Source organism: Dreissena polymorpha, chromosome 16 (assembly GCF_020536995.1).
Source record: "Dreissena polymorpha isolate Duluth1 chromosome 16, UMN_Dpol_1.0, whole genome shotgun sequence".
Classification (NCBI taxonomy): domain Eukaryota; kingdom Metazoa; phylum Mollusca; class Bivalvia; order Myida; family Dreissenidae; genus Dreissena; species Dreissena polymorpha.
The window spans coordinates 24,424,804-24,450,977 of record NC_068370.1 but is presented as its reverse complement, the minus strand read 5'-3'; the positions used below and the strand labels follow the sequence as shown (position 1 = coordinate 24,450,977).

The following is a 26,174-nucleotide window of genomic DNA, read 5'->3' as shown; positions in this document are numbered from 1 at the left end:
AAAGTCGATCGAAACACAAAATTTAACCATATATTCAAAGTTACTAAGTCAAAAAAGGGCCATAATTCCGTAAAAATGACAACCAGAGTTATGCAACTTGTCCTTTTACTGTACCCTTATGATAGTTTGCGAGTGTTCCAAGTATGGAAGCAATATCTATAATACTTTAGGGGTAAAGTGGACCAAAACACAAAACTTAACCAAATTTTCAATTTTCTAAGTATAAAGGGCCCATAATTCTGTCCAAATGCCAGTCAGAGTTACATAACTTTGCCTGCACAGTCCCCTTATGATAGTTAATAAGTGTTGCAAGTATGAAAGCAATAGCTTTGATACTGTAGGAATAAAGTGGACCTAAACACAAAACTTTACCAAATTTTCAATTTTCTAAGTATAAAAAGGGCACATAATTCTGTCAAAATGTACACCAGAGATATTTAACTTTGCCTGCCCAGTCCCCTCATGATAGTAAGTAAGTGTACCAAGTTTGAATGCAATAGCATTGATACTTTCTGAGAAAAGTGGACCTAAACGCAAAACTTAACCGGACGCCAACGCCGACGCCAAGGTGATGACAATAGCTCATAATTTTTAAAAACAAAATAGATGAGCTAAAAACCATCCAACCAGAACCGGCTCATATATGCACATCTCCTCTTTGTAGTGAAGCTTCCCATAAAGTTTAATTGAATTCCAGTCATTAATTGCTGAGAAATAGCCCGGACAAAAATTGTGCACGGACGGACGGACGGACACACACACGGACAGACGAAGCGGCGACAATTATGGGGGAGCATAATAAAAGTCCAATATGGCTCTTATTATATAACAATTACAGCTTAATATTGACTCTGTAATGTCACTGAAAGAATTCAACAGTATATTTCCGTGTTTCATAAGGGCAACTATCTGTTATAGCACCTGTTTACTGGTGGTGTACCACTGTGGCTTGTGAAGAGGTTTCCAGCCCAATCCCCCGCCAGGGTCGGTGTGTCGGGCGCGGCCTGAGTTGCAGAAGATGATCCCTCGGGTAGCCACAGAGGCTGCATACTGCTGTAGGGCTGAACGGGACTGCCAAGGTAGGAGGTGATATTTTGACTTAATTTTAAACTTTAAGGTTTACATGAGGTGAAATCTGCAAATATGTACATCTAATCAACAAAAGTCTAAATATTTACTTTTATTTCTTACCAGATATTTTCTTCAGACAAACTACATTTACAAAAACACAAAACATTCCTACTATCATAACAGATTTACAGGCACAGAATTCCCTGCCAAAAATGTACCCTGAATCTACACTTCAAATTGTTTTTCATAAATATCTTAAAATCAATTGTATCCTGATTGTCAAAATCGTCTTTTCTTGGCTATTGTGTTGTTTTGAACAAATTGGCTATGTGCTATAACAAAATATTATTCACTGCAATCACTTAAACATTGATAGATTCACATATTTACATTTAGAACTTAAAGAATTTTTTGTGTGAAAACAGCACTCCATTTCTGTGGCAGCTGCTCTAAAACATTGAGTCAATTAAGACAGTGTAATTGTTGTAACTATCAAGTAATGTAGTAGTCAGTACTTTGCAAAAAGTGTTTTCACCCATTATGTCTTTGACTCCACCCAAGTGCTAACTTCATGCACTGGTAAAATTAAGTATGTAAGTATGAAATTCTTAGTTCAATATATTACTTTATGAAATAAACTGTTAACCACAGTTTGAAAAATGTTAAGCTAGCATTGCCAATAAAGTCTTAACCAAGCAGGAATGTCAATGCTGAGGCAAGAAGAAAATCATTCATTTTCTTCGATTAGTCCAGCTCAACAACAGGTGAAACTACTAAGAGCATAGGGTACACAATCCTAAAAGTTGAATAACAAAATGTTTTGGAGTTTAAACCCCTGATCATATATGAACGCACTGCCCAGTCCATGGTCAAGAAGTCAGAGTCACTGAGGTATTCGCTGGCCAACACGATATCATCAACACTGGAAAAAAAGTCTGTGTAGTTCTGGTGCAGGTAACAGCTGAAATAGTCCCCAGACAGATGACACTTCTCAACCACTTCCTGCAAAAAATAATGATTGATCCCATTAAGAACAAGAGGGCCATGATGGCCCTGAATCGCTCTCATGACTTACCTTGCTACATCAACTTAAATTCTATCAGACCCATATACAATCCCAAGCCAGATTTCATTAATAAATACATTCTGACAAAATTTCATTAAGGCATGATGAAAACTGTGACCTCTTTTATCTACACAAGGTTTTACTAGAATTGACCCGGTGACCTAATCATTGACCCCAGATGACCCATATATGATCCAAAATCAGATATTATCATGATAAACATTTTGACCATATTTCATTAAGATCAGTTGAAAACAATGACCTCTATTGTCTACACAAGGTTTTTCTATGATTTGACCAAGTGACCTAGTGTTTGACCCAAGATGACCCAAATACAATCCCAACCCAGATTTCATCAAGATTAACAATCTGGCCAAATTTCATAAAGATTGAATGAAAACTGTGACCTCTACTGTCTACAAAAAAAGTTTTTTTTTTAACTTTGACCTAGAGACCTAGTTTTTGACCCCAGATGACCCAAATTGAATCCCAACCCAGATTTCATCAAGATTAACATTCTGACCAAATTCCATAAAGATTGGATGAAAACTGTGCCCTCTATTGTCTACACAAGGATTTTCTATTATTTGACCTAGTGACCTAGTTTTTGACCCCAGATGACCCAAATACAATCCCAACCCAGATTTCATCAAGATAAATATTCTGACCATATTTCATAAAGATTGGATGAAACTGTGACCTCTATTGTCTACAAAAGGTTTTTCTATTATTTGACCTAGTGACCTAGTTTTTGACCCCAGATGACCCAAATACAATCCCACCCCAGATTTCATTAAGATAAACATTCTGACCAAATTTCATAAAGATTGGATGAAAACTGTGACCTCCATTGTCTACACAAGGTTTTTCTATGATTTGACCTAGTGACCTAGTTTTTGACCACAGATGACCCAAATACAATCCCAACCCAGATTTCATCAAGATAAACACTCTGACCAAATTTCATAAAGATTGGATGAAAACTTAGACCTCTATTGTCTTCACAAGGTTTTTCTATCATTTGACCTAGTGGCCTAGTTTTTGACCCCAGATGACCCAAATACAATCCCAACCCAGATTTCATCAAGATAAACATTCTTACCAAATTTCATAAAGATTGGATGAAAACTGTGACCTCTACTGTCTACACAAACAAATTGTTGACGGATGCACGCACACACGCACGCCGGACATAACATGGTCACATAAGCTCACCATGTCACTTCTAGACAGGTGAGCTAAAAATATCAAATGACCTTTTAAAAGTTACTTAAACTGATTGTAAACAATAGAAGCTATACAAAATATTATATCTGTGACTATAGTGGTTTAAGATTTATACTTATTAAGTGGATGGTCGCGGGTTCGAGCCCAAAACATGTCAAATTCTGTAATGGGCGGTTGCCTTAACAGCAGCCAAATAAATCAAGGGTTACTGATTGCATTTTGCCTTTCTGCCAAACACCAAGCATAAACCTCATGAATCAGGATTAACAAGACTATTGCAAATCAATATGGTCCCCTACCGGTGAAACTCCACCATTTTCAGAAATATTTCTAGTATATTTGTTGCCATAGCAACCAAAATTATTGACGTAGGAACAAAATGAAATGACGTGCATAATCTTCATATTGCCGTCTATCCATGTTTTAAGTTTCATGAAAAAATATGAATATTTCAAGTCTATTTGTTGCCATAGAAACCATAATTCTTGACGTAGGATTAAAACAAAAGCACAGCATAACGGATGCCACGCTTGGCTGCAGGAGCATTTTTTTAGAGGTCAAAGAAACCTTGACCTTTGACCTAGTGACCAAAATATGGGTGTGGCGTGTAGAACTCATCAAGGTGCACCTACATATAAAGTTTCAAAGTTGTAGGTGGAAGCACTTTGATTTTAGAGCCGTTGTTCAAAACCTTAACAAAATGTTAGGTTTTGCGGACGGCGGACACGACGACGGACAAACGACGGACACGACAAGCTAGCTATGACAATAACTCGGGTTTTCACCAAAAACAGCCGAGCTAATAAAATTATGTGCATAATCTCCATATTGCCATCTGTCCATGTTTAAAGTTTCATAAAAAAAATATGAAGAACTTTTAAAGTTATCGCGGGACCCAGAAAAGTGTGACAGACTGATTGACTGACTGACAGAGCGCAAACCATAAGTTCCATCCGGTTTCACCGGTAGGCGACAAAAATGTTCACCTGTAAATGCTTATATTTCGAAACTAGCTGCCTTTCAATTGATGGGGTTGACACCATTCAACCCTGATCAGGGTTCATACAGATTTTCTCTAATGAAATTCAAGCACTTTTTAAGCACTTTTCAAGGGAAAAAATCCAAATTCAAGCATTTTTTAGTCCGACCTACTAAAAACTGTATTTTATTCTGAGCCCAATACTGACAATATTTGCACTAAATTGGTCTCCTCTTGCCTAACATTCTATGTGAATTTCAACAGTCTGCACTACCCTTCTACAGTAACAACTGTTTAATCAAAAGTAAGATATTTCATTATGATATAGTAATTGACCAAGACTTTACACATACCAAAAAAACCTGTTATTTGTATTGAATATGTATTCTAAATGTTTGTAATAGATATTCAAGTGGTATAATATAGCTGCTACAAAATGTTAAAGACAATTATGCATCTGCTACAAATTAATTCTGAAGAAAAAATAGAAAACTACAAATATACAGAATCTCGCAACTTCTTTAATTAAGTTAAGTTCAAACATAATATAAAATGCCATGTTTTAATTGAAGCTTGTAAAAATTATACTTATTAAGTAATTTTCTACAGCAGGTACACATGTACATGTAAAATCTATTACCGTAAAACGTTGTGTATAACGCGCATTTATGTATAACGCGCATCTACTTTTGAAAGCTAAAAAATCGGGAAAAAAAGTTTTTGAAGCAAAAAAATCGGGGGAAAAATTCCGTACCGCAGGCTAACTGAAAATCGTTATATTTACATTGCCGATCTTACTTATTCTTTTATTGCTTCAATTATAAATTATTTTTAAGACGATAACGATACAACTAGTTGGTGTTTTTTTTAAATCATATTATGCGTAAAAATAAATGTTTGGATTTAGATGAATTATGCATGAAATGCACACTTTCCACGAGGATACCATCAAGGTTTTCATCATATGTCTCCGAAGTAACTGTCCACGATTTTATCGTGGAGTACACATAACGGATGGATTAGTTATAACTAAGAAACTGACATTATTGATTGGTATTGTCACCTGGTTATTCATGCATGACTAATTCACAACCGCGCGTTTTATTTACAATGCCGATATCATGCGTTCTTTTCGAGTGTCTAAAATTGACAGGAGACTTTAACGACTCAAACTTCTCAACACCATCACGACATTACCGGCGATAAACAAACAATGGAGGTGTGAAGCCGTTTGCCGGTTCGCATGTTTTGATAATAGCCCAGCTACACAAAACTTGACAGGTGACGCAAATTGCTCAATAATCACATCCTCAATCTTGACAAGACGTATGAAAACGTGTAAACAAACACAGCATCAATTTTATTAACACATTTGAAAAGCAAGAAAAATAATCTTAAATATATCGGGAAATACCTTGCCGACATACTATTGTAAATCGACAAGTGCCCCCAAATAAATTGTGTAACCCTAGTACAGTAGGGTATAATATTGTGGGAAAAGTAAACAATAACATTTAAATAAAAATGGCTTCCTCGTTTTTCATTCTCTTCTTCAAATTTATTTGATTTCAATGCTCTGTACGTACCTGAAAAAAGATAGAAAATATATATGTTAACTTAATAATGTTTGTTCATCTTATTCAGATCGTCAATATAACACTATTATTAACATAGTTACAGTTAAAACACCGGAAAACAGAATGATGCGAATTACCGCTACTGGGTAACTGACAGCGAAAAAATGTCTAGGCATGGCTGTAGTTGTGCATAACGCGCATCAAGTTTTTAAAATGAAATTTTGGGGTAAAAAAGTGCGCCTTATACACAACTTTTTACGGTATGGTTTCAATAGTGTACTGTATATGTTAGACTGAGAGTCTGAGCGCACTCATTTAAGCAGATTGCAGTTTCTTAACAGTATCATCTAATTTATTTCAGTCAAGTGCAACTTTTTTGTCTTTTGTCTTTTGCAGTACGTCTGAATAAATTTGCTTCACACACAAACTGCATTTTTGATGGATTTTTAACGCCAATACCCCTATACTATCGATCTCTATACCTGTTCTGCCTTTACGAGATGCTTTGACTTTAGAATCGGCGCTGTAAACCACCACTTCAAAAGCAACCCTTTTTGAAAAATGCACTTATTCGCTGGCATATTTCAACTTGTCAGCACCGTAATGGCATAAAGCGTACAAAAAAACATGAAGAAGACCAATTGGCGGAAGATAAGTAGTAGTTGCCTCCCTTATGTTCTAAAACCTGTACCAACCCATACCGATCCAGTACCTGCCCGTATGAACAGATCGGAACAGTCATAAATGGTGAAAAAAAAACAAGACTTCGAACTCATGGAAATTAAATATTTTTACTAATTTTTCAAGCACTTTTGAAGCCAAAAATAAGCACTTTTTATGCATTTTTAAGTTTTTATATGCAAATAAGCACTTTTTAAGCACTCCACAGCCTTTATAAGCACTTTTCAAGGAGAACCTTGAAATTCAAGCAATTTTCAAGGTCTGCTGACTCAAACATGGCCTTCATATTGTCAAAATAAACATTCTAACCAAGTCTTATCAAGACCGAGTCATTTATTTGGCCTCAAGAAATGGTTTGATCTGGTGACCTAGTTTTGGAGGCAAGGACCCAGATTCAAGCTTCATCAAGGTATTATAACGATAAAACATTCAGAATTTCTTAAGAAGTTTCAAAAAGATTGAGTCATAAATATTGCACCATGAGTCGAAATAATGTTTTTCAGGTTTGACCCGCATGGTGACTTCATTTCTTGACGCTCGTGATCCAGATTCAAAGTAGGCCTATACTTTGTCATGATAAACATTCTTACAAAATTTCATCAAGATGGACTAATTTATGTGGCCTCCTGAGTGGTACCTAGATTCTTTTTAAGTTGACCAGGTGACCTTAAATTAATTGTCTTTAAAAACAATTGTTTTTGCATTTGCCTAGACATTGTGAAGGTTATCGTTCTGAATACATTTTGGGGCATAGCTTCTAAAGTGATTACAAGGTTTAAATAAATGTAACAGCGTGATATTACCTCACTGTATGTTACAATGTTATTTCACATATTAAACATACTTATTTTTATATATAATATTGATTTCATCGATATTATTATTATTTTTGTATTATGTTGCAACTATTATAAGTATAAGTATAAATAAAGTTTATATAATAACTTACTGTGAAACCATTTATTTTCGTCAGCACGAAATTTCGTCCTTTTTAAAAAAATGACTATTTCGTAAGCACTTAAATTCGTCCATTTCTGGTTTGAAAAAATAGCGTCCACTTTGTTTGTAATGTTTGTAATACAAGTAATACGCGGTTGCGAAAAAATCGTGCTGGGGAAAGAGGGGTGACACTTGGTAGTCACTTGCAGGAGGTGGGCCTTGTTTGGTATATGCCAATTAACAAGTCTGTTATTTCAGGTGATACTAGTAGTAACTGTCCCTTATTATTTTATGTCATTGACACGTTCTTTGTTATTGATTAGCGGATAAGTGGGACTGAATAACGGTTAAAGAGTGTTTTAAACAACGAAGCCAATTGCCAATTAGTATTTTTCCATTACAATCACGGACAACCAAACACAAATCAATATGTTCTTTATTAATTTGTAATAAAAGCGCAGAATATATTTCAGTCAGGTGTTGATCACACATCGTCATATTTTAATTGCGTTTAATAGTATTGTCTTTAATCCAGATTCGCCGTGTGTTGGCTGTATAATCTGCAACACCTCTGAAAAACACAATACACACAATGGGTAATAAAGTTGTTAACAATTAGCGCTAATCAACACTATTATACCTAAACGAAGTCAACGCATTCGATACAGCCTTATTGCATTCGCGTTTTACAGGAAATGTCAGTTGTCAGTACAATGTATAATGAACACCTCTTTGTGTCAAAACCAGATTTAACTTGAGTGTGAATAGTCTACTGTTTTATGTTCTTTGCATCAATACCATCCGGGTATCTGTACTATAAGTATACCAGTCTACAAACAAGGTGCGCGCTTCCGCATATGGGTATTCGGACGTTCAAAAAATTGACCTTCGGTTTAGCGTTCACGCCATTGAACGCATTTATCAATATAACTCTTTTTTTTTCACTATTTCTTTACTTGCAAAAAATACTACTGGCTTATAACTTACCTTGCAATCTTTTTTTCTCCCATTTTGCGAGTGTGCGAGTGTTTATTTCAAGCCCTGTGTATATGCGTGGATTTCGCTGGATTTAAATGCCTCATGCCTACGGTAATTCAGTCTTATTTGTTTCAAATATGGGACATGATTGTTCGTTAGGATCTTGAATTCGTCCATCGGTCGAAGGACGAAAAAGACGAAAATTAATGTCTGACGAATAATAATGGTTTCACAGTATATAAACTTCATTTAAGAATGGAATTTAAGGTTGGCCTTCCAACTAGTTTGGGCAAGGTAATCAGGTTGATCCTTATGATGACTAATGTACTGATATTACTACTTTCAGATATATTTCAGGGTTAAATACTCTGATACATATTATTTAGTCTAGACTTATTAGATACAATAAATATGAGTTATAACAACCATTTGCGTTTTGTTCTGTATTACAACTTTCTTCAAGGTAAATAAGAATCCAGGCACAAAACAATCCTATCACATGACATTTCAAAAGGTTGCCTATTTTTGGCCACATATTACCAAAATTCAATCTCTGCTTAGACAATATCAATACAAACATTCAGACCAGGTTTCATCAATATTGAATCCTGAAAATGGCCTCTAGAGTGTCAAGAAGAATTTTCTAAGATATAACCTGGTAACCTAGTTTTAAAGCAAATGTGACCCAGATTGAAACTTAGCTTAGATAAATGTTATGACCAAGTTTCATCAAGAGTTGATAAAATTGTTGCCTGTAGAGCAATAAGAAGCTACAACTGTACAACGGAACCGGGCAGCACACTGCATCAATCTATCTGGACAAAGGGTATCACAATAGCTCACCTAAGATCATTAAGATCACTTCTTGCTCCCATGAACAGACTTGACTGTCAGTGATAGGGGGTTCAGGTTATTTTTTTATGTACTGAATCTGTTGTGTTTTTCTCGTTATTTGGATAGAGAATATCATTACCTTCAAAACAAGACCAATATCATCTTTATAGCACAAATACTTTTTAAGATATGGAATTTTTAAGATCTCGTTTTTAGGGATTTTTGTGCGCAGTTCTTATGCAATTATATAATGGGAAGTACTATGGTAGATGGCACCGAAATACTACAAAACAATGCAAATTTGTTCTTTTAATGTTATTTCAGCTAAGCTTATTCAGTAAATGCATAATAAAGTATACATTTTTAGAAAGGTTATTAGATCAGTGATATTTTTTAACAAGTTATGACAATTTTTTACGAAAATCCAGTCATATAACAGAAAAAAACGTTGCCATGGAAACGGGTAATAAAAGCATACAATATGAAAATTGCTAAAATTAAAGATTTTTTGTCAATTAAAAGACAAAAGACTTTTACATATGGTGGTTTGCAAAGTTAAGACCATTACTAATAATATTTAGCAACATTTTACGGAATCTGTCTCCATAGCAACCAAAATCAAAAGCATAAAAGGAAGAATTGAAAGCATAAAACTACGCAATTTGTAAATAATTAAGGTTCAATAAAACTCTTATCCCAATACTCATAATCAGCACAAAACAGTATCAATTTGATAACCATACATCACTGCACATGACATGTACATGCATCTATTTGCAAAGAATAGTGAAAAGGGTTGCCATAGAAACAAGTCAAAACACCCAAATTTTTTAAAAAGTGCGAAAAAAGGTATTTGTGAAAAGTGTTTGATTGGTTTCATAAGTATGTACTTCCAAATGACTTCTCTTACTGAGAATGGTATATTGTGAAACTTAAGGTTATGCAGAAAGCTGTTTCCATAGCAACCAACAATTAATGAGGTACAATAACAACAGTGTATTAACAATAGTGTACGCGCAAAAAGTCCCTTCAAATTTAAAAGTAATTTTCCCGCAACAAAATTGTTCAAAAGCTGTGATAACATCTTTGTTGGTCAAGGCCTGTTTCCCGGTATCAAGGTTATGCGATTCTGAAATGGCAAAAATAGACGCATCGATAGCTAAAAAGTTAAATATTAAACTGGTGTGTGCGGTCTTGTCATATTGGCACGCCTTGTGTCATAATAGCAGGACGGCTTTAAAGTTATAAATATAGCACGCTAGACACGGGCTAGTATTAATCAGAAACAACTGGGCCTTTTAAACGCATGACGGAATGTTATGTAAATATTTTATGGTAAAGTATGTAAATAAAGTCATGTAATTTTTTTTTTAAAGTGAATCACTGCTACTTAAATGTTCAATAGTAAGTTAAACCTAAAAGCCTAGCATGCTAGGCTTAGGAATTTAGTTTGTTAATTTTCTTCAATTTCAGAATTAAATTATAAGTTGTAAGTTATGCTTCTACATGTCCCGACCAGCAGCACATGTATACAAATTATCAATGTGAAGAAATTTTTTTTTAAAAATAGCCCTGTTTATATCCACATCATGGCTCATCACGATGGCTTCATGGTTTTTTACTACTCGACTCTTCAAAACAGAACATGGTCACAACTGCCCACAGTCACAATCCACAACATGTGGAACTGAAACAAAAAGAATTAACCACAAAGAACCATGCTCTTTCAATTTTTTTTCACTCGCAATTATAAATAACAGCAAACTTGTCAATTTCAAAAAGATACACCAAAGGAGCACATATACCATTTAATACATTAAAAAGAAATTATGGTTGGATATAAGTTAAGAAAATCATCAAAATGATATTATTAATTATATCTATAGAAGGATATATTTATTTCCGTATTACATTACCACGAATATGACCTTTTATTTATATCACGAATACTTGGAGGTTGAAAACTAATATAAAATGCATGCGTTTATGCATGCGCACGAGGATAAAAATAGTTATGACATACGTAGCGATTAACTTTTGTTAAATCAAGCATATTTAACGACGTAATTAAACTCCCGGGACATCATTTATGATATAAATTTAGGTCTTGATCTATACTTTTTATTGTGAATGTGAGCATCACAAGTCTGCTGTTATTTATATTTGAACACAAAGATAAACAAAACAAACAAAGTGAAAGATAAACAAGAACAATTAAATGTGGAATTTAATGTACCTAATAAAATCCCAGCCATTTTAAGACACCTAATCTTTGACTCAAACAATACAGTCTATTGAGTATTGACATAAGACGATAAGTCATAACTTCATGACATAAGTCCCTGAAAAGGTCTTATTTAACTGAAAAATAATTCATTCAAATCGTCAATAAATTAATCAAAAACTGCAATATATTTATTTTTCTTCACTTTTATACACAACTGGAAACAATTCACAGACAATATATTTATAAATCTAATACTCCAATAACATACGTTACAACGAGTGCGAATTTACAGCGGTGCGAAATTTCGTACCTCAGGCTCAGAGAGACAGCGGCCGTAAAGGTCACTAAACATGCATGTAAATAAAGCCAATTCCGGAAGGATTTACTCATTACAAAACCAAAATACTGGTTTAAATCACGAGAGGAATAATTAAAATTGATAAATCAACCATTTCAATAAGAATATACAAGCTATTTACCGTAAAATTCTCCGATGACTTTCTTCTGTTTACATTTTCACCAACTTCTAAAGGTCATACGCCATGCGAAAATATATCACCATGTAGCTTGGAGTGTTATCTTTTATTTCATTGGCTTTACAAAGCGATACGTCATCAAACAGCTCCCGGATAGCCAATAAAAAAACGACTACCTCTTAAAGAACAGATTAAACCGCGGCCGTAATACACTAAACATGCAGAACGTCGTCGAATCGGCGCATTTCTAGATAAAGTTTAAAAAGGTTTCTAAAACTCGTTATAGTTTAAAAATGTCATTTAAAGTTAAAACAAATATTAATTTTATAATAGATAACCTTTATTTCTATGAAACAATCTTTGAAACGGTAAAAAAACGGTTTATTTCACACCAGTAATTCTGGCCATTTCCACTCCGATTACACGATAACGTCACGTGACCTGAACCCCCTATCAGTGAAGTTTCAGTTTAGTCTTAGTATAAATCAATGGGAAAAAGTACTTTTTACACATTATAATTTGCATTGATCTACAATACAAATGCATATTATATGTATTTGAAGCTCAAAATATAGCAGAAACCAGTCTGAAAGCTGGCAGAATACCAGCAATAGCATCACAGATGAAAGAATCCTTGACATCATCAGTTGGTGGAAGTACCACACCAGACAGAACTTCTACAGTTAGGGTCAAAATGGCCATAAAAAGGACTAGTCCGGTTAAACAAATGTTAAATGTGTGCTGTATGTGTAAATACTGTTGTTATATTATGATGATTTCCTCTGTACAATATTGATATAATAAAGAATGATCAACTGTGAACATTGTTGTATTTACACATTGCTTTGTTGCAAACAGATGGGAGTTAAACAACATCTTAAGGTGGTTAAAATTTGTGTCAAGTTATTTAATGTCAATATATGACAAAGTTATCTGGTAAAAATGTGTGCAAAGTTATTTTATGTCAATATATGACAAAGGTGTCACTAAAACAAAAGCTGTCTCCGTCCGAAGACATATGCCCCCGAAAAACGCTTTTTTCGAAACCTAATGCAGATTTCGAAACCTAAACGCGGACCCTAAGTTCAAGGTCAAACAGGTCAAAATTTGTGTGCGTATGGAAAGGCCTTGTTCATATAAACATGCATACTAAATATGAAGGTTACATCTGAAGTGAGATAGAAGTTATGAGCAATTTTCGAAACCTAAACGCAAAAGTGTGACGGAAAGACAGACGGACAGACAAATGGACAGTGCGATCACTATATGCCCTCTTTCGGGGGTATAAAAAGTTTTCAAATTGGATTTTTGACCTCTATGCATGGCCTTGACATTCAAGGCAGATAAAGAGGTGATACACACATCATGTCATGTGATGGTTGTTTATGTTTGTGCGAGTTATTTTAAAATCCATCTAACAAATGCAAAAGTTATGGCTAATACAGGTATTTCATATTTGATCATCAACTTCTAAGAGAGTAGTTGACCTGTGAGGTAGAACAGAGAGCAAAACCTGTAAACTCTCATCTTAAACCCATACATATACGGCAATGTACTGTCTGACAAAGGAAGTTCAAGCTATTTCAAGGCCATATCTGACCTTTGAACTCTAAATGTGACTGTGTCCTCTCTAGAAGAAACACAAGTGTTGCAAGCTACATGTTGGCTTTGAAGTTATACGTAAGTGCAGTCATCTTTCAAATTAATCAGCAAGGAACAAAGATATGGCGAAAACAGGAATTTAAAGACCAATATCTGGACAATCGCAAAGACTGACAGCCCGCCTTCTTTGATGGCTTATATTTTTTGCCAAATTACATTAAAATCAATTAATATTTACCTAAGATGAGGCTAAAACAAGAGTCTTTGAGATTTTTTATTGCCAAAGGTGACCTCTTATCTCTTTTCAGATTACAGTAGCATTACGTTTCAAAATCAACGAAAATTTCGTACAATTGTTCGTAAAATAAACTTAACCAATTAAAAATCAGTGTTCCTTATGGTAATTGCCGAAATTTCAACGTCAGATGTATTCTGGTAAGATATATGTTTGTAGATACAAAATGCTCGTTTTTATTATTGTTTTGCATATCTATTCATACGACACATGGACTCTAAAATGGTGTTGGTGTGTCGTATGAATAGATATATTCGCGGGAATTAATTGTGGCCACACATAAATAAAAACGAGAATTTTGTATCTACAAAAATCTATGTAATCATACCACATCTAGCGTTGAAATTTTGGCTATTGCTATAAAGAACACTGGTTGTTAAGGTGTTAACTTTATTTTACGAAATACTTAACAAATTTTTTGTTGATTTTGAGCGTTATAGGGACTTTAATAATCTGAAATTGATGACCTTTTGCCCCAGAATACAATTATAGCAGATACTGAGACAAGAATTTTCAACTTTGACCTTCAATCTTTAAAGGTGACCTTTACATTTGTGATAGAGAGACAAGTTTAACCTGCAACATGTCATTTTTATGACACGTTGTGCAAAGCTAATTTGAAATCCATCCAATATATGGCAAACTGATAGCTGTAACAGGCATTGTAAACTTTGACCTCCAACCTTATGTTACCTTTACCTTTGAGGTAGAGAGACAAGTGAAACATGCAAATGTCATTTTATGAAGGATTACATTTTGATAACTTATTTAAGCAACAAGAAAATAATTCAGACAAGGAGGGATTTTATTTAACAGTTAAATCTTTTTTAAGCATCAACAAATCCAAAATGTATTTCGAAATCACTTTCAAACTTTTAAAAAGTGCAGGTTCTACCTTCGAGGTAGTAAGACAGAAATTACATGCAATATGTTGTCTTTTGATGGTTAACATGTGTGCAAAGTAATTTTGAAATCCATCCAATATACGGCAAACTTTAGCTAAAACAGACATGGTTAAATTTGACCTTCAACCTTATGTGACCTTTACCTTTGTAGTAGAGAGACAAGTCATTCATTCAAATGTCATTTTATGAGGGATTACATTTTGCGAAATTATCTGAAAATCCATAAATATATAGTAATCTTGTAGCAAAGACAAGACTTTTCAAGCTTTTTATTGCAAAATTTGACCTTAAAAATCTCTAAATTTGACCTTGATCTAAGCTTGAGAAAGACAGGTGTCACAGGCCCACATTTTTTGTATTGGTTTACATTTGTGCCATTTTATTTTTTTCAATCAATAAAATGTAATGCATTCATGGCCGATACAAGAATTTCCAGACAAAATCAAGAAACACACACAGATGAACAGCCCAACTGTTATATGCTGCCTTTTAAGAACTGTTGCATATAAACAATTCTTTAAATAAACAGATAATACACTGACTATAACATCAAGCATTGTCATCAATGAAATTCTCTATTTATTGTATACATTTGATGCAAATTACTGAAGGACAGATTTATAAAATATTGTTACGTACCTCTGCTTTGTGGTAGTACCGTTTTAAATACTTGATTACTTATAGCTTTCAAATAGCTGTTAATATGGTGTTACGCTTGTTCCATCCGTTTTGAAATATGGCACAAGTCGAAAATAAACGTTCAAACAATAATTTATTCGTGGGAAGACAATAATCGCAATAAACAACCATTAGAGAGTGACACAATGTAAGTTATTCCTCACCGCCAGCTTCCTGGTAATTATACTAGGGTGGTGTTTATACAGATTTACACATGTGACGCACAATCAGACAGTACTGCGTTCATTCAGAATTTATGTAAATAATACAATAAAAGTGTTAAAAACGCTTCCAAAAGCAGTGTAACTTCATGTAAACAATCTTCATATCAATGGAATATTACTATAAAACGTATGTGATTATGACTTAAAGGTATTTACTTCGAAAAATGAATGATTGTCTCTCGACAAGAATTACGTCTGTTCTAGATCTTGACTTTAGCTCAACTGTCCTCTATTTTGACTTATTGTTCAATACTGATGACCAAAATTGGTCAGTGACTAAGATGCTGGGCAGTGACCAAGATTCTGGTCATTAATGACGTTAGAGAGTGACACAATGTAAGTTATTCCTAACCGCCAGCTTCCCGGTAATTATACTAGGGTAGTGTTAACATGGATTTACACATGTGACGCACAATCAGACAGTTCTGCGTTCATTCAGAATTTATGTAAATAATACAATAAAAGTGTTAAAAACGCTTCCAAAAGCAGTGTTACTTCATGTAAACAATCTTCATATCAATGGATTATTACTACAAAACGTATGTGATTATGACTTAAAGGTATTTACTTCGAAAAATGAATGACCGTCTCTCGACAAGAATTACGTCCATCTAGATCTTGACTTTCGCTCAACTGCCCTCTATTTTGACTTATTGTTCAATACTGATGACCAAAATTGGTCAGTGACCAAGATGCTGGGCAGTGACCAAGATTCTGGTCATTAATGACCAGAATTCTGGGCACCAGTGACCAAAATCGGTCAGCGACGTGACTGACCAAAAATAATGACCAAGAAATTAGAACGATACATGACGTCATTTACCAAATGTCATAGCAATGAGACATAAGGGCGCCTTATTTAGAAAAAACAATGAAAAAGTATTCAAATGGATGGCTCACCGCTAGATAAAAGTTCTGGTGATGTTTAGATTATATAGACTCAGTTGTGTACATTTGTCAATTGTTTTATATAGTCACATAATGTCACCAGCATTGAATGAACAACTTAAAAGGCAGTCAATTGAACAGGTAAGTGCAACTGTTACACCTGGGGTGTCCGGTTTAATGAAAAACTACAAAACCCGACTGTAGTCGGTTGACTGTGTGGTTGACGGAAGCTAGTCGGCCGCCGACTGACCACTTGTCCTGTACAAGGAGCAGGTTGCCGTTACAGTGGTCGCACGACGGTGTGGTCAGTCGACTGTGGTGGTCGCTATTTTAAGGAAAATTATGACTTACGCAATCAACATTTGACAGCGAAAATACAAGCGAAAAATGGAAGACGATGACAGCAACGATTCGAGTCAGGGTCATTCGTGGCGCAAAAAGAGATAAATATCCTTTGAGAGCTTGTTATCGAGAACAAGAACCTGCTGGAGGGAAAGCACGGGCCATTGGTGACCGAGGAATTGAGGACAGCTGAAACATGTAAAAAAAAGCTACGGGACATAAAGAGGAATGCACTAGACTGACCATTCGTCGCGTTCAAGGTACCAGCAGGAGACTCACAGACAGTCTGAGACGGTGCCAAGACCGCGTTGACACCTACAGGAGACTCCCAGACAGTCTGCGACAGTGCAAGACAGTCTCCAAGACCGGTGAAGCACCTGCAGGAGATTCCAAAAAGTCTGCGACGACACCAAGACCGTCTGGGCATATGCAGGAAACTCCCATACAGTCTGCGACGGTGCCAGACAGTTTCCGAGACACCTACAGGAGACTCCCAAACAGTCTGCGAAAGCGCCAATACCGTCTGGACACCTGAAGGAGACTTCCAGACAGTATTCGACGGTGCAAGACAGTCTTCCAGACCGGCAGAGCACCAGCAGTAGACGCCCAGAAAGTCTGCGACGGTGCCAAGACCGTCAGGGTACCTGCACTAGACTTCCACACAGTCTGCGACGGTGCCACTGTCGCTGATTGTCTTGGAATCTCCTGTAGGAGATCCTACGGTCTGGGAGACCACCTGAATCCATTTGGGAGTCTCCTGCAGGTACCAAGACGGTCTTGGCATCGTCGCAGACTGTCTGAGAGTCTCTTGCAGGTGCCCCTTGGAGACTTTGGGGCACAGTCTGGGATTCTCCTGCAGGTGCCCAGACGGTCTTGGCACCATTGTAGACTGTCTGGGAGTGTCCTGCAGGTTCGCCGCCGGTCTTGGAGACTGTCACCGTCGCTCACTGTCTGGGAGTCTCCTGCAGGTGCCACGCCGGTCCTTAAGACTCTCTTGCACAATCGGAGACAGTCTGGGTGTCTTCTGCAGGTGCCCATATGGTTTTGACACCGTCGCAGACTGTCTTGGAGTCTGCTGCAGGTGCCCAGCTGGTCTGGGAGACCTTCTGAAACCGTCCCATACTCTGTCTTGGATTGCACATGTCCTACTGGTGCCCAGACGATCTTGGTACCGTCGCAGATTGTCTGGGAGTCTCCTGGCACGGGTTTTGGGTGCAGACAAAGCGTCAAGGGACGGACTGTCGTGGTGTGAGGGGTGGACTGCTGTCGCCCGACAGTATGTCGAACAACGCGCGGTTGAATGACGATCGTCGCTCTCCATTAAACTCGGTTATCGTTGCGTGACGATTATTCGCTGATACAACAATACAGGCCTGACCATCGTCGCTCTCATTAAACCGGACCCAGGCCCTGAGGTTGTCAGTCACTGAGGGCGTGCAACAAATGTTTCAGACATATATAACAAACAAAGAGATGCAGGTTTGTACTTGAGCATCATTCAATACATTGTTGCTTGGGTACTCTTTTCTTGTATAAGCTAATATTCTATCTATTTCTTATTGCAAGCAATAAAATATAAACATAAAGGCACTTTATACTCGTTGAAAGCACAAATACTTTTTGAACAACTTTAATTTCATAGATAGGAACTGTCATGAATACTTTGTATTGTTTCAGGTTCAAAATACAGCTGAAAATATCAAATCCAGTCTGGAAGACGGGAAAACGCCAGTTATGACATTTTTGATGACATCATCATCAACATCATCAGCAGTTGGAAGAACCAGACCTGACAGATCTACCACAGTGTGGGTCAACATGGACATCGAAACATACAGATCCAGTTAACAAAATATGTTGAATATGTGCTACAATACCAGTAAATACTGTTGTAAAACAATTGTTATGGTGCTATGTTATGATGATGTGCTCTGTACAATATTTATATTACAAATAATAAATAAGTATAAACAATGTGTTATTTTTAAATTATTTTGAGATATGGTGATTAGTTTAACAAACGACTCAATTACTTATGGACAAATTAATAAAATATTAATGAATCTGTACAAAAGTAACATGTTCAAAAGTGTCCAAATGATTAAACATTAAGCATGGGACATTCTCAATAACACACTTCCTGACTTCATGTCAATCAATTAATCCAACCCAGTGATTGTAATTTAATTGTCTAAATTGATGACCATCCAGCCAAGTGATTGGGACCAATTAACAACTTTAATTGTCTAGAAATTACAATCAATTAGCACAAGTGTGTCTTCTATCTATCTTTGATCTCCTTATCTTCAAAGATATTCTGTTTGCAAAGTATAAGCTGTGAATAGTTTAGGTGTGAACAATATATTGTCTATGGGTATATATGGATGGGATGAACCTCAGATAAATATATATCTAACATTTGAACATCTAATATTTGAATTAAAACACTACAACATTATCAAGATGGAACTTGTACAAGTAGCTAACACTCTGAGACATCAGTTGATTGCTCTTGATAACAGTGAACACAATAAAGCTGAAATAGGTATGTACATATATATCAGATAATTTGTCCCAGAGTACACATGTTCGATAGAAATACAAATTATTATGTCTTCAAAATGGTAAAAACATGTACTGAAATATTTTGTCTCAACTAAAAACACTGAGCTGTAATTAGTTTATTCAATATATACAGAATCTATTGTAGTCAATACACTCATAAAGTTGTTTTAATCTTCTAATATATAACATATCATCTTCATTTCAGACCATATGTTGAAGTTACTGGGAGCCAGCTACTTTAAAGCTGAGATGTTGGACAACCAGTTCCAGCAGCTACACCTGGCCCTGAGGTTGTCAGTCACTGAGGGAGTGCAACAAATGTTCCAGACATATATAACAAACAAAGAGATGCAGGTTTGTACTTGAGCATATTCAATACATTTTTGCTTGGATACTCTCTCTTTTCTTGTATAAGCTAATAATTATATCTATTTTTTATGCAAGCAAGAAAGGATAAACATAAAGGCACTTTATACTCATTGAAAGCACAAATACTTTTTGAACAACTTTAATTTCATAGATATGGAACTGTCATGAATACTTTGTATTGTTTCAGGTTCAAAATACAGCAGAAACTATCAAATCCAGTCTGGAAGACGGGAAAACGCCAGTTATAACATCATTGATGACATCACCATCAACATCATCATCAGTTGGAAGAACCAGACCTGACAGATCTACCACAGTGTGGGTCAACATGGACATCGAAACATACAGATCCAGTTAACAAAATAAGTTGAATATGTGCTACAATACCAGTAAATACTGTTGTAAAAACAATTGTTATGGTGCTATGTTATGATGATGTGCTCTGTACAATATTTATATAACAAAGAATAAATAAGTATAAACAATGTGTTATTTTTAAATTATTTTGAGATATGGCGATTAGTTTAACAAAGGACTCACCATTTTAGGATGTTTTACATAAATGCCAAGTTATTTAACAATCCGTCAACATATTATTTAGGCAATAACACATGGCAGAGCTGGCCGGATGTCTGTAAACGGCCCGCTGCCAACATAACGGCAAAAGGGCAATTAGTCACTAGGCCTGCGGAGTGTCACTGTTTATATTACATATCATACTATTTTATTCCTAAAGTAAATTTTATTACTGAACCAGTTTTCCATACTTTTATTCTATGATTACGGAATTTATCTAATGTGTCTTAATTAAAGTGACGAAACAAATCAGTTTAAGCTAAACTATCTGGATTTATGAGACAACAATTCGGACGTGGACTTTTTTTTTATTTAACAGTTAAATCATTTTTAAGCATGGAACGAATCCAAAATGTATTTCAAAATCACTTAAAAACAAGAGCTGTCTCCATAGGAAGACATATGCCCCTGATTAACGCTTTGATAGAAGTTATGAGCATTTTTCAAAACCTAAACGCATTTTACAAAACCTAAATGCGGACCCTAACTTCAAGGTCTAGGTCAAAGGGGTCAAAATTTTGTGCTTATGGAAGGGCCTTGTCCATATACACATGCATACCTAATATGAATGTTAAATCTACATCTGAAGCGACATAGAAGTTATGAGCATTTTTCGAAACCTAAATGCAAAATGTGACTGACTGACGGACAGACGGACGGACAGTGCAATCACTATATGCCCTCCTTCAGGGACATAAAAAAGTACAGTCTCCACCTTTGAGATTGTAAGACACAAATTACATACAATATGTTGTCTTTTGATGGTTTACATTTGTGCAAACCTATTTTGAAATCCATCCAATATATGGCAAACATATAGCTGAAACAGGCATTGAAAACCTTTACATTGAACCTTATGTGAACTTTACCTTTGTGGTAGAGAGACAAGTGAAACATGCAAATTGTCATTTTATGAAGGATTACATTTGAATAACTTGTTTAAGCGACAAAACAATTCGGATATGGAGGAATTTTATTTAACAGTTAAATCTTTTTTAAGCATCAACAAATCCAAAACGTATTTTGAAATCACTTTTAAATTTTTTAAAAAGTGCAGGTTCTACCTTCGAGGTAGTAAGACAGAAATTACATGCAATATGTTGTCTTTTGATGGTTAACATGGGTGCAAAGTAATTTTGAAATCCATCCAATATATGGCAAACTTTAGCTAAAACAGACATGGTTAAATATGACCTTCAACCTTATGTGACCTTTACCTTTGTAGTAGAGAGACAAGTCATACATTCAAATGTCATTTTATGAGCGATTACATTTTGCGAAATTATCTGAAAATCCATAAATATATAGTAATCTTGTGGCAAAGACAAGACTTTTCAAGCTTTTTATTGCAAAATTTGACCTTAAAAATCTCTAAATTTGACCTTGATCTAAGCGTGAGAAAGACAGGTGTCACAGGCCCACATTTTTTGTATTGGTTTACATTTGTGCCATTTTATTTTTTTCAATCAATAAAATGTAATGCATTCATGGCCGATACAAGAATTTTCAGACAAAATCAAGAAACACACACAGATGAACAGCCCAACTGTTATATGCTGCCTTTTAAGAACTGTTGCATATACCGTATTTTACCATGTATAGCGCGCTACCATGTATAACGCGCATGCGATTTTTTAAAGCCAAAACGGAGAAAAAAAAGAATTCTAGACCAAAAACCTGAAAATTTGGCCGAAAATGGCCGCCATTCTTATATTGCGCAATCATTTAATCTGAGTTTTTCGGGCGCTTAATTTTTTGTTTTAAAGTAGGGAGCGTTTATACGATCAGGAGCATGGGTTGCAAAGCACTATATTTTCGACAATTTTTAAGATTATTCTCTCGAGAACACCGTTATGTCCTTATTGCCGCTGCGCATGTTTTTTCAAGACCCCTGCGCGTTAAATTCGAACCACTATTACCTATTCCTCACATTTGAACAGTGTAACATTTTCATTACCTGCCGCTCACAACATCGTATGACATCTTCTTCTGCAGACCCGCAACATCTCAATGTCCAATTTTACGCAAATCGTCCGTGGATCCCATTTTATTTTTCATCGACTTAAATATTTCCCCATTAAGAGATGCTCCCCAATAAATCCAGTTTGACCCGGTATTTCGCGCCTTCACTGCGTCTAGTTGATAAGTATTTTATAGTAAGACAAACAATACACCCGAACGCTCAATTCCATACAGTTGGCGTTATCCGCGTAAAGCCATTTGAGAAATATCATTTGTTTGTCTCTATTGAAAGAAAATAAAACGAGTCTATATCTCTTTTGTTGGTTTGTAACCTACGTAGTAAACTCGCACAGTAGCATATTTATGCAGAGATCGGAAAATCATTGATAAATGTATTCGTCGTTTCAATGCTTACGGCCTAGTAATTTCGGCAAATCGGAACTCAACTTACGTAAAACACTTGCTCAATTAACCGTTGAACTCCACCTCCGTTCTTTCCAAAAGGTTCGAAGGCGGAGCTTTGCACGTGCTATTATTTAATTGGACGATTGCCATTGAGGAACAAACACACGATTGGTTCGGCATGTTGATTGCTAGACAAAGGAAGCCTATTTTGTCGGCGAGAAACTTGTCGCTTTATTGCTTCAGACAGGAAGCGGCTTTCCTTTGATGACGTCAAACTGTCAATTCACATAGAGTGCAAATTTTCGGAAATGCTAACATTAAACTTTGGATTAAATTATCAAAATAAAGCAACAGCGAAGTTGAGAAATACTTATTGAAATAATTAGCCTCAGTTCAAATAAGACGTTTTGCGTTGTAAATCAACGAGTTTTCATGACAACGAAAACTTTAACAAACAATACCGCGGCGCACGGGGATCGATATACCTCGATTTTTTTTTAATGAACAATCAATGAAAAAGTGTGAAAACACCAACAAAGACATTTTTTTCATCTTTTAATTTTTGTCAAAACTATTACTACCCCGTTCATTCCTAACCTTTCCCGCTATTTGTTGTTTCGACAACGGCCCCTTCAGTCTATAACATTATAGGGTGTAGTTTTTTTGCAATAACAAAAATGGCGGCAATTGTGAAGATTTACGATTACGAAATGGATTTTTTGCAATTTAGCAACCAGGAAAGCGTTGTGTCAATGTATTACGCGCACTGAATTTTTATTTTGAAATTTGAAGGTAAAAAACTGCGCGCTATGCATGGTAAAATACGGTAAACAATTCTTTAAATAAACAGATAATACACTGACTATAACATCAAGCATTGTCATCAATGAAATTCTCTATTTATTGTACACATTTGATGCAATTACTTATGGACAAATTAATAAAATATTAATGAATCTGTACAAAAGTAACATATTCAAAAGTGTCCAAATGATTAAACATTAAGCATGGGACATTCTCAATAACACACTTCATGACTTTATGTCAATCAATTAATCCAACCTAAATTGATGACCATCCAGCCAAGTGATTGGGACCAATTAACAACTTTAATTGTGTAGAGATTACAATCAATTAGCACAAGTAGGTCTTTTATCTATCTTTGATCTCCTTATCTTCAAAGATATTCTGTTTGCAAAGTATAAGCTGTGAATAGTTTAGGTGTGAACAATATATTGTCTATGGGTATATATGGATGGGATGAACCTCAAATATATATCTAACATTTGAACATCTAATATTTGAATTAAAACACTACAACATTATCAAGATGGAACTTGTACAAGTAGCTAACACTCTGAGACATCAGTTGATTGCTCTTGATAACAGTGAACACAATAAAGCTGAAATAGGTATGTACATATATATCAGATAATTTGTCCCAGAGTACACATGTTCGATAGAAATACAAATTATTATGTCTTCAAAATGGTAAAAACATGTACTGAAATATTTTGTCTCAACTAAAAACACTGAGCTGTAATTAGTTTATTCAAGATATACAGAATCTATTGTAGTCAATACACTCATAAAGTTGTTTTAATCTTCTAATATATAACATAATTATCATCTTCATTTCAGACCATATGTTGAAGTTACTGGGAGCCAGCTACTTTAAAGCTGAGATGTTGGACAACCAGTTCCAGCAGCTACACCTGGCCCTGAGGTTGTCAGTCACTGAGGGAGTGCAACAAATGTTCCAGACATATATAACAAACAAAGAGATGCAGGTTTGTACTTGAGCATATTCAATACATTTTTGCTTGGATACTCTCTCTTTTCTTGTATAAGCTAATAATTATATCTATTTTTTATGCAAGCAAGAAAATATAAACATGAAGGCACTTTATACCCATTGAAAGCACAAATACTTTTTGAACAACTTTGATTTCATAGATATGGAACTGTCATGAATTCTTTGTATTGTTTCAGGTTCAAAATACAGCAGAAACTATCAAATCCAGTCTGGAAGACGGACAAACACCAGTTATGACATCATTGATGACATCACCACCAACATCATCATCAGTTGGAAGAACCAGACCTGACAGATCTACCACAGTGTGGGTCAACATGGACATCGAAACATACAGATCCAGTTAACAAAATATGTTGAATATGTGCTACAATACCAGTAAATACTGTTGTAAAAACAATTGTTATGGTACTATGTTATGATGATGTGCTCTGTACAATACTTATATAACAAAGAATAAAAAAAGTATAAACAATGTGTTATTTTTAAATTATTTTGAGATATGGTGATTAGTTTAACAAACGACTCACCATTTTAGGATGTTTTACATTAATGCCAAGATATCCAACAATCAATCAATATATTATTGAGGCAATAACACATGGCAGAGCTGGCCGGGATGTCTGTTAACGGCCCGCTGCCAACATAACGGCAAAAGGGCAATTATGTGGCTAGGCCTGCAGAGTGTCACTGTTTATATAACATCAAACTATTTTATTTCTACACTAAATTTTATTACTGAACCAGTTTTCCATACTTTTATTTTCATTCAATGATTACACAATTTATGACACATTTCATGTGAAGTAATTAATGTGACAACAAATCAGTTTTAGCTAAACTGTCAGGATTTTCTGAGACAACAATTTGGATGTGGAGGGTTTTTATTAACAGTTAAATCTTTTTTAAGCTTGGAACGAATCTCAAATGTATTTGAAAATCACTTAAAAACAAGAGCTGTCTCCATAGGATGACATTCCTCCGATAAACGCTTTGATAGAAATTATGAGCATTTTTCTAAACCTAAACGCATTTTTCGAAATGCGGATCCTAATTTCAAGGTCAAAGGGGTCACATTTTTTTGTGCATATAAAAAGGCCTTGTCCATATACATGTGCATACCAAATATGAATGCTACATCTGTAGCGACATAGAAGTTATGAGCATTTGAAACCTAAACGCAAAATGTGACGGACAGAATAACATCAAGCATGGTCATCAATGAAATTCTCTATTAATTGTATACATTTGATGCAAATTACTGAAGGACAGATTTATACAATATTAATGAATTGGTATATATTATTCTACTCAAAAGTGTCCAAATTATTAAACATGATAAGCATGGAACATTCTAAGTAAAACACTACCTGTATGCAGGTCAATCAAGTAATCCAACCCAGTGATTGTAATTTAATAGTCTAAATTGATGACCATCCAGCCAAGTGATTGGGACCAATTAACAACTTTAATTGTCTAGTAATTACAATGA

General features: G+C 35.3%; 2 protein-coding genes and 1 long non-coding RNA gene across 5 annotated transcripts in view; 2 read left to right on the top strand and 1 right to left on the bottom strand.

The window, feature by feature from the left end:
* Nucleotides 1-26,174, bottom strand: part of LOC127862002 (cell cycle checkpoint protein RAD17-like) — a 147,257-nt gene that overhangs the window by 15,567 nt on the left and 105,516 nt on the right. Inside the window, exons 12-13 of the mRNA XM_052400856.1 lie at nucleotides 1,927-2,073; nucleotides 922-1,071 (exon numbers count right to left, since the gene is read on the bottom strand). Coding sequence (XP_052256816.1) covers nucleotides 922-1,071; nucleotides 1,927-2,073 — 297 coding nt within the window. The remainder of the gene's footprint in view (nucleotides 1-921; nucleotides 1,072-1,926; nucleotides 2,074-26,174) is intronic.
* The window catches only part of LOC127862012 (uncharacterized), a 95,993-nt gene that overhangs the window by 31,145 nt on the left and 38,674 nt on the right, over nucleotides 1-26,174 (top strand). For both annotated transcript variants that reach the window (XR_008040397.1, XR_008040398.1), the window contains exon 2: nucleotides 919-1,079. This is a non-coding gene — a long non-coding RNA (uncharacterized LOC127862012). The remainder of the gene's footprint in view (nucleotides 1-918; nucleotides 1,080-26,174) is intronic.
* Nucleotides 19,203-25,157, top strand: LOC127862004 (uncharacterized). 2 transcript variants are annotated; one of them, XM_052400860.1, is made up of 3 exons: nucleotides 19,203-19,534; nucleotides 19,760-19,908; nucleotides 24,859-25,157. In XM_052400860.1, the coding sequence occupies exons 1-3, from the start codon at nucleotides 19,360-19,362 to the stop codon at nucleotides 25,027-25,029; spliced, it is 495 nt and encodes a 164-aa protein (XP_052256820.1). In that variant the 5' UTR covers nucleotides 19,203-19,359; the 3' UTR covers nucleotides 25,030-25,157. The 2 variants fall into 2 exon arrangements, with proteins under 2 accessions (XP_052256820.1, XP_052256819.1); XM_052400859.1 differs by lacking the exon at nucleotides 24,859-25,157 and adding an exon at nucleotides 20,111-20,408 and having other exon boundaries at nucleotides 19,218-19,534.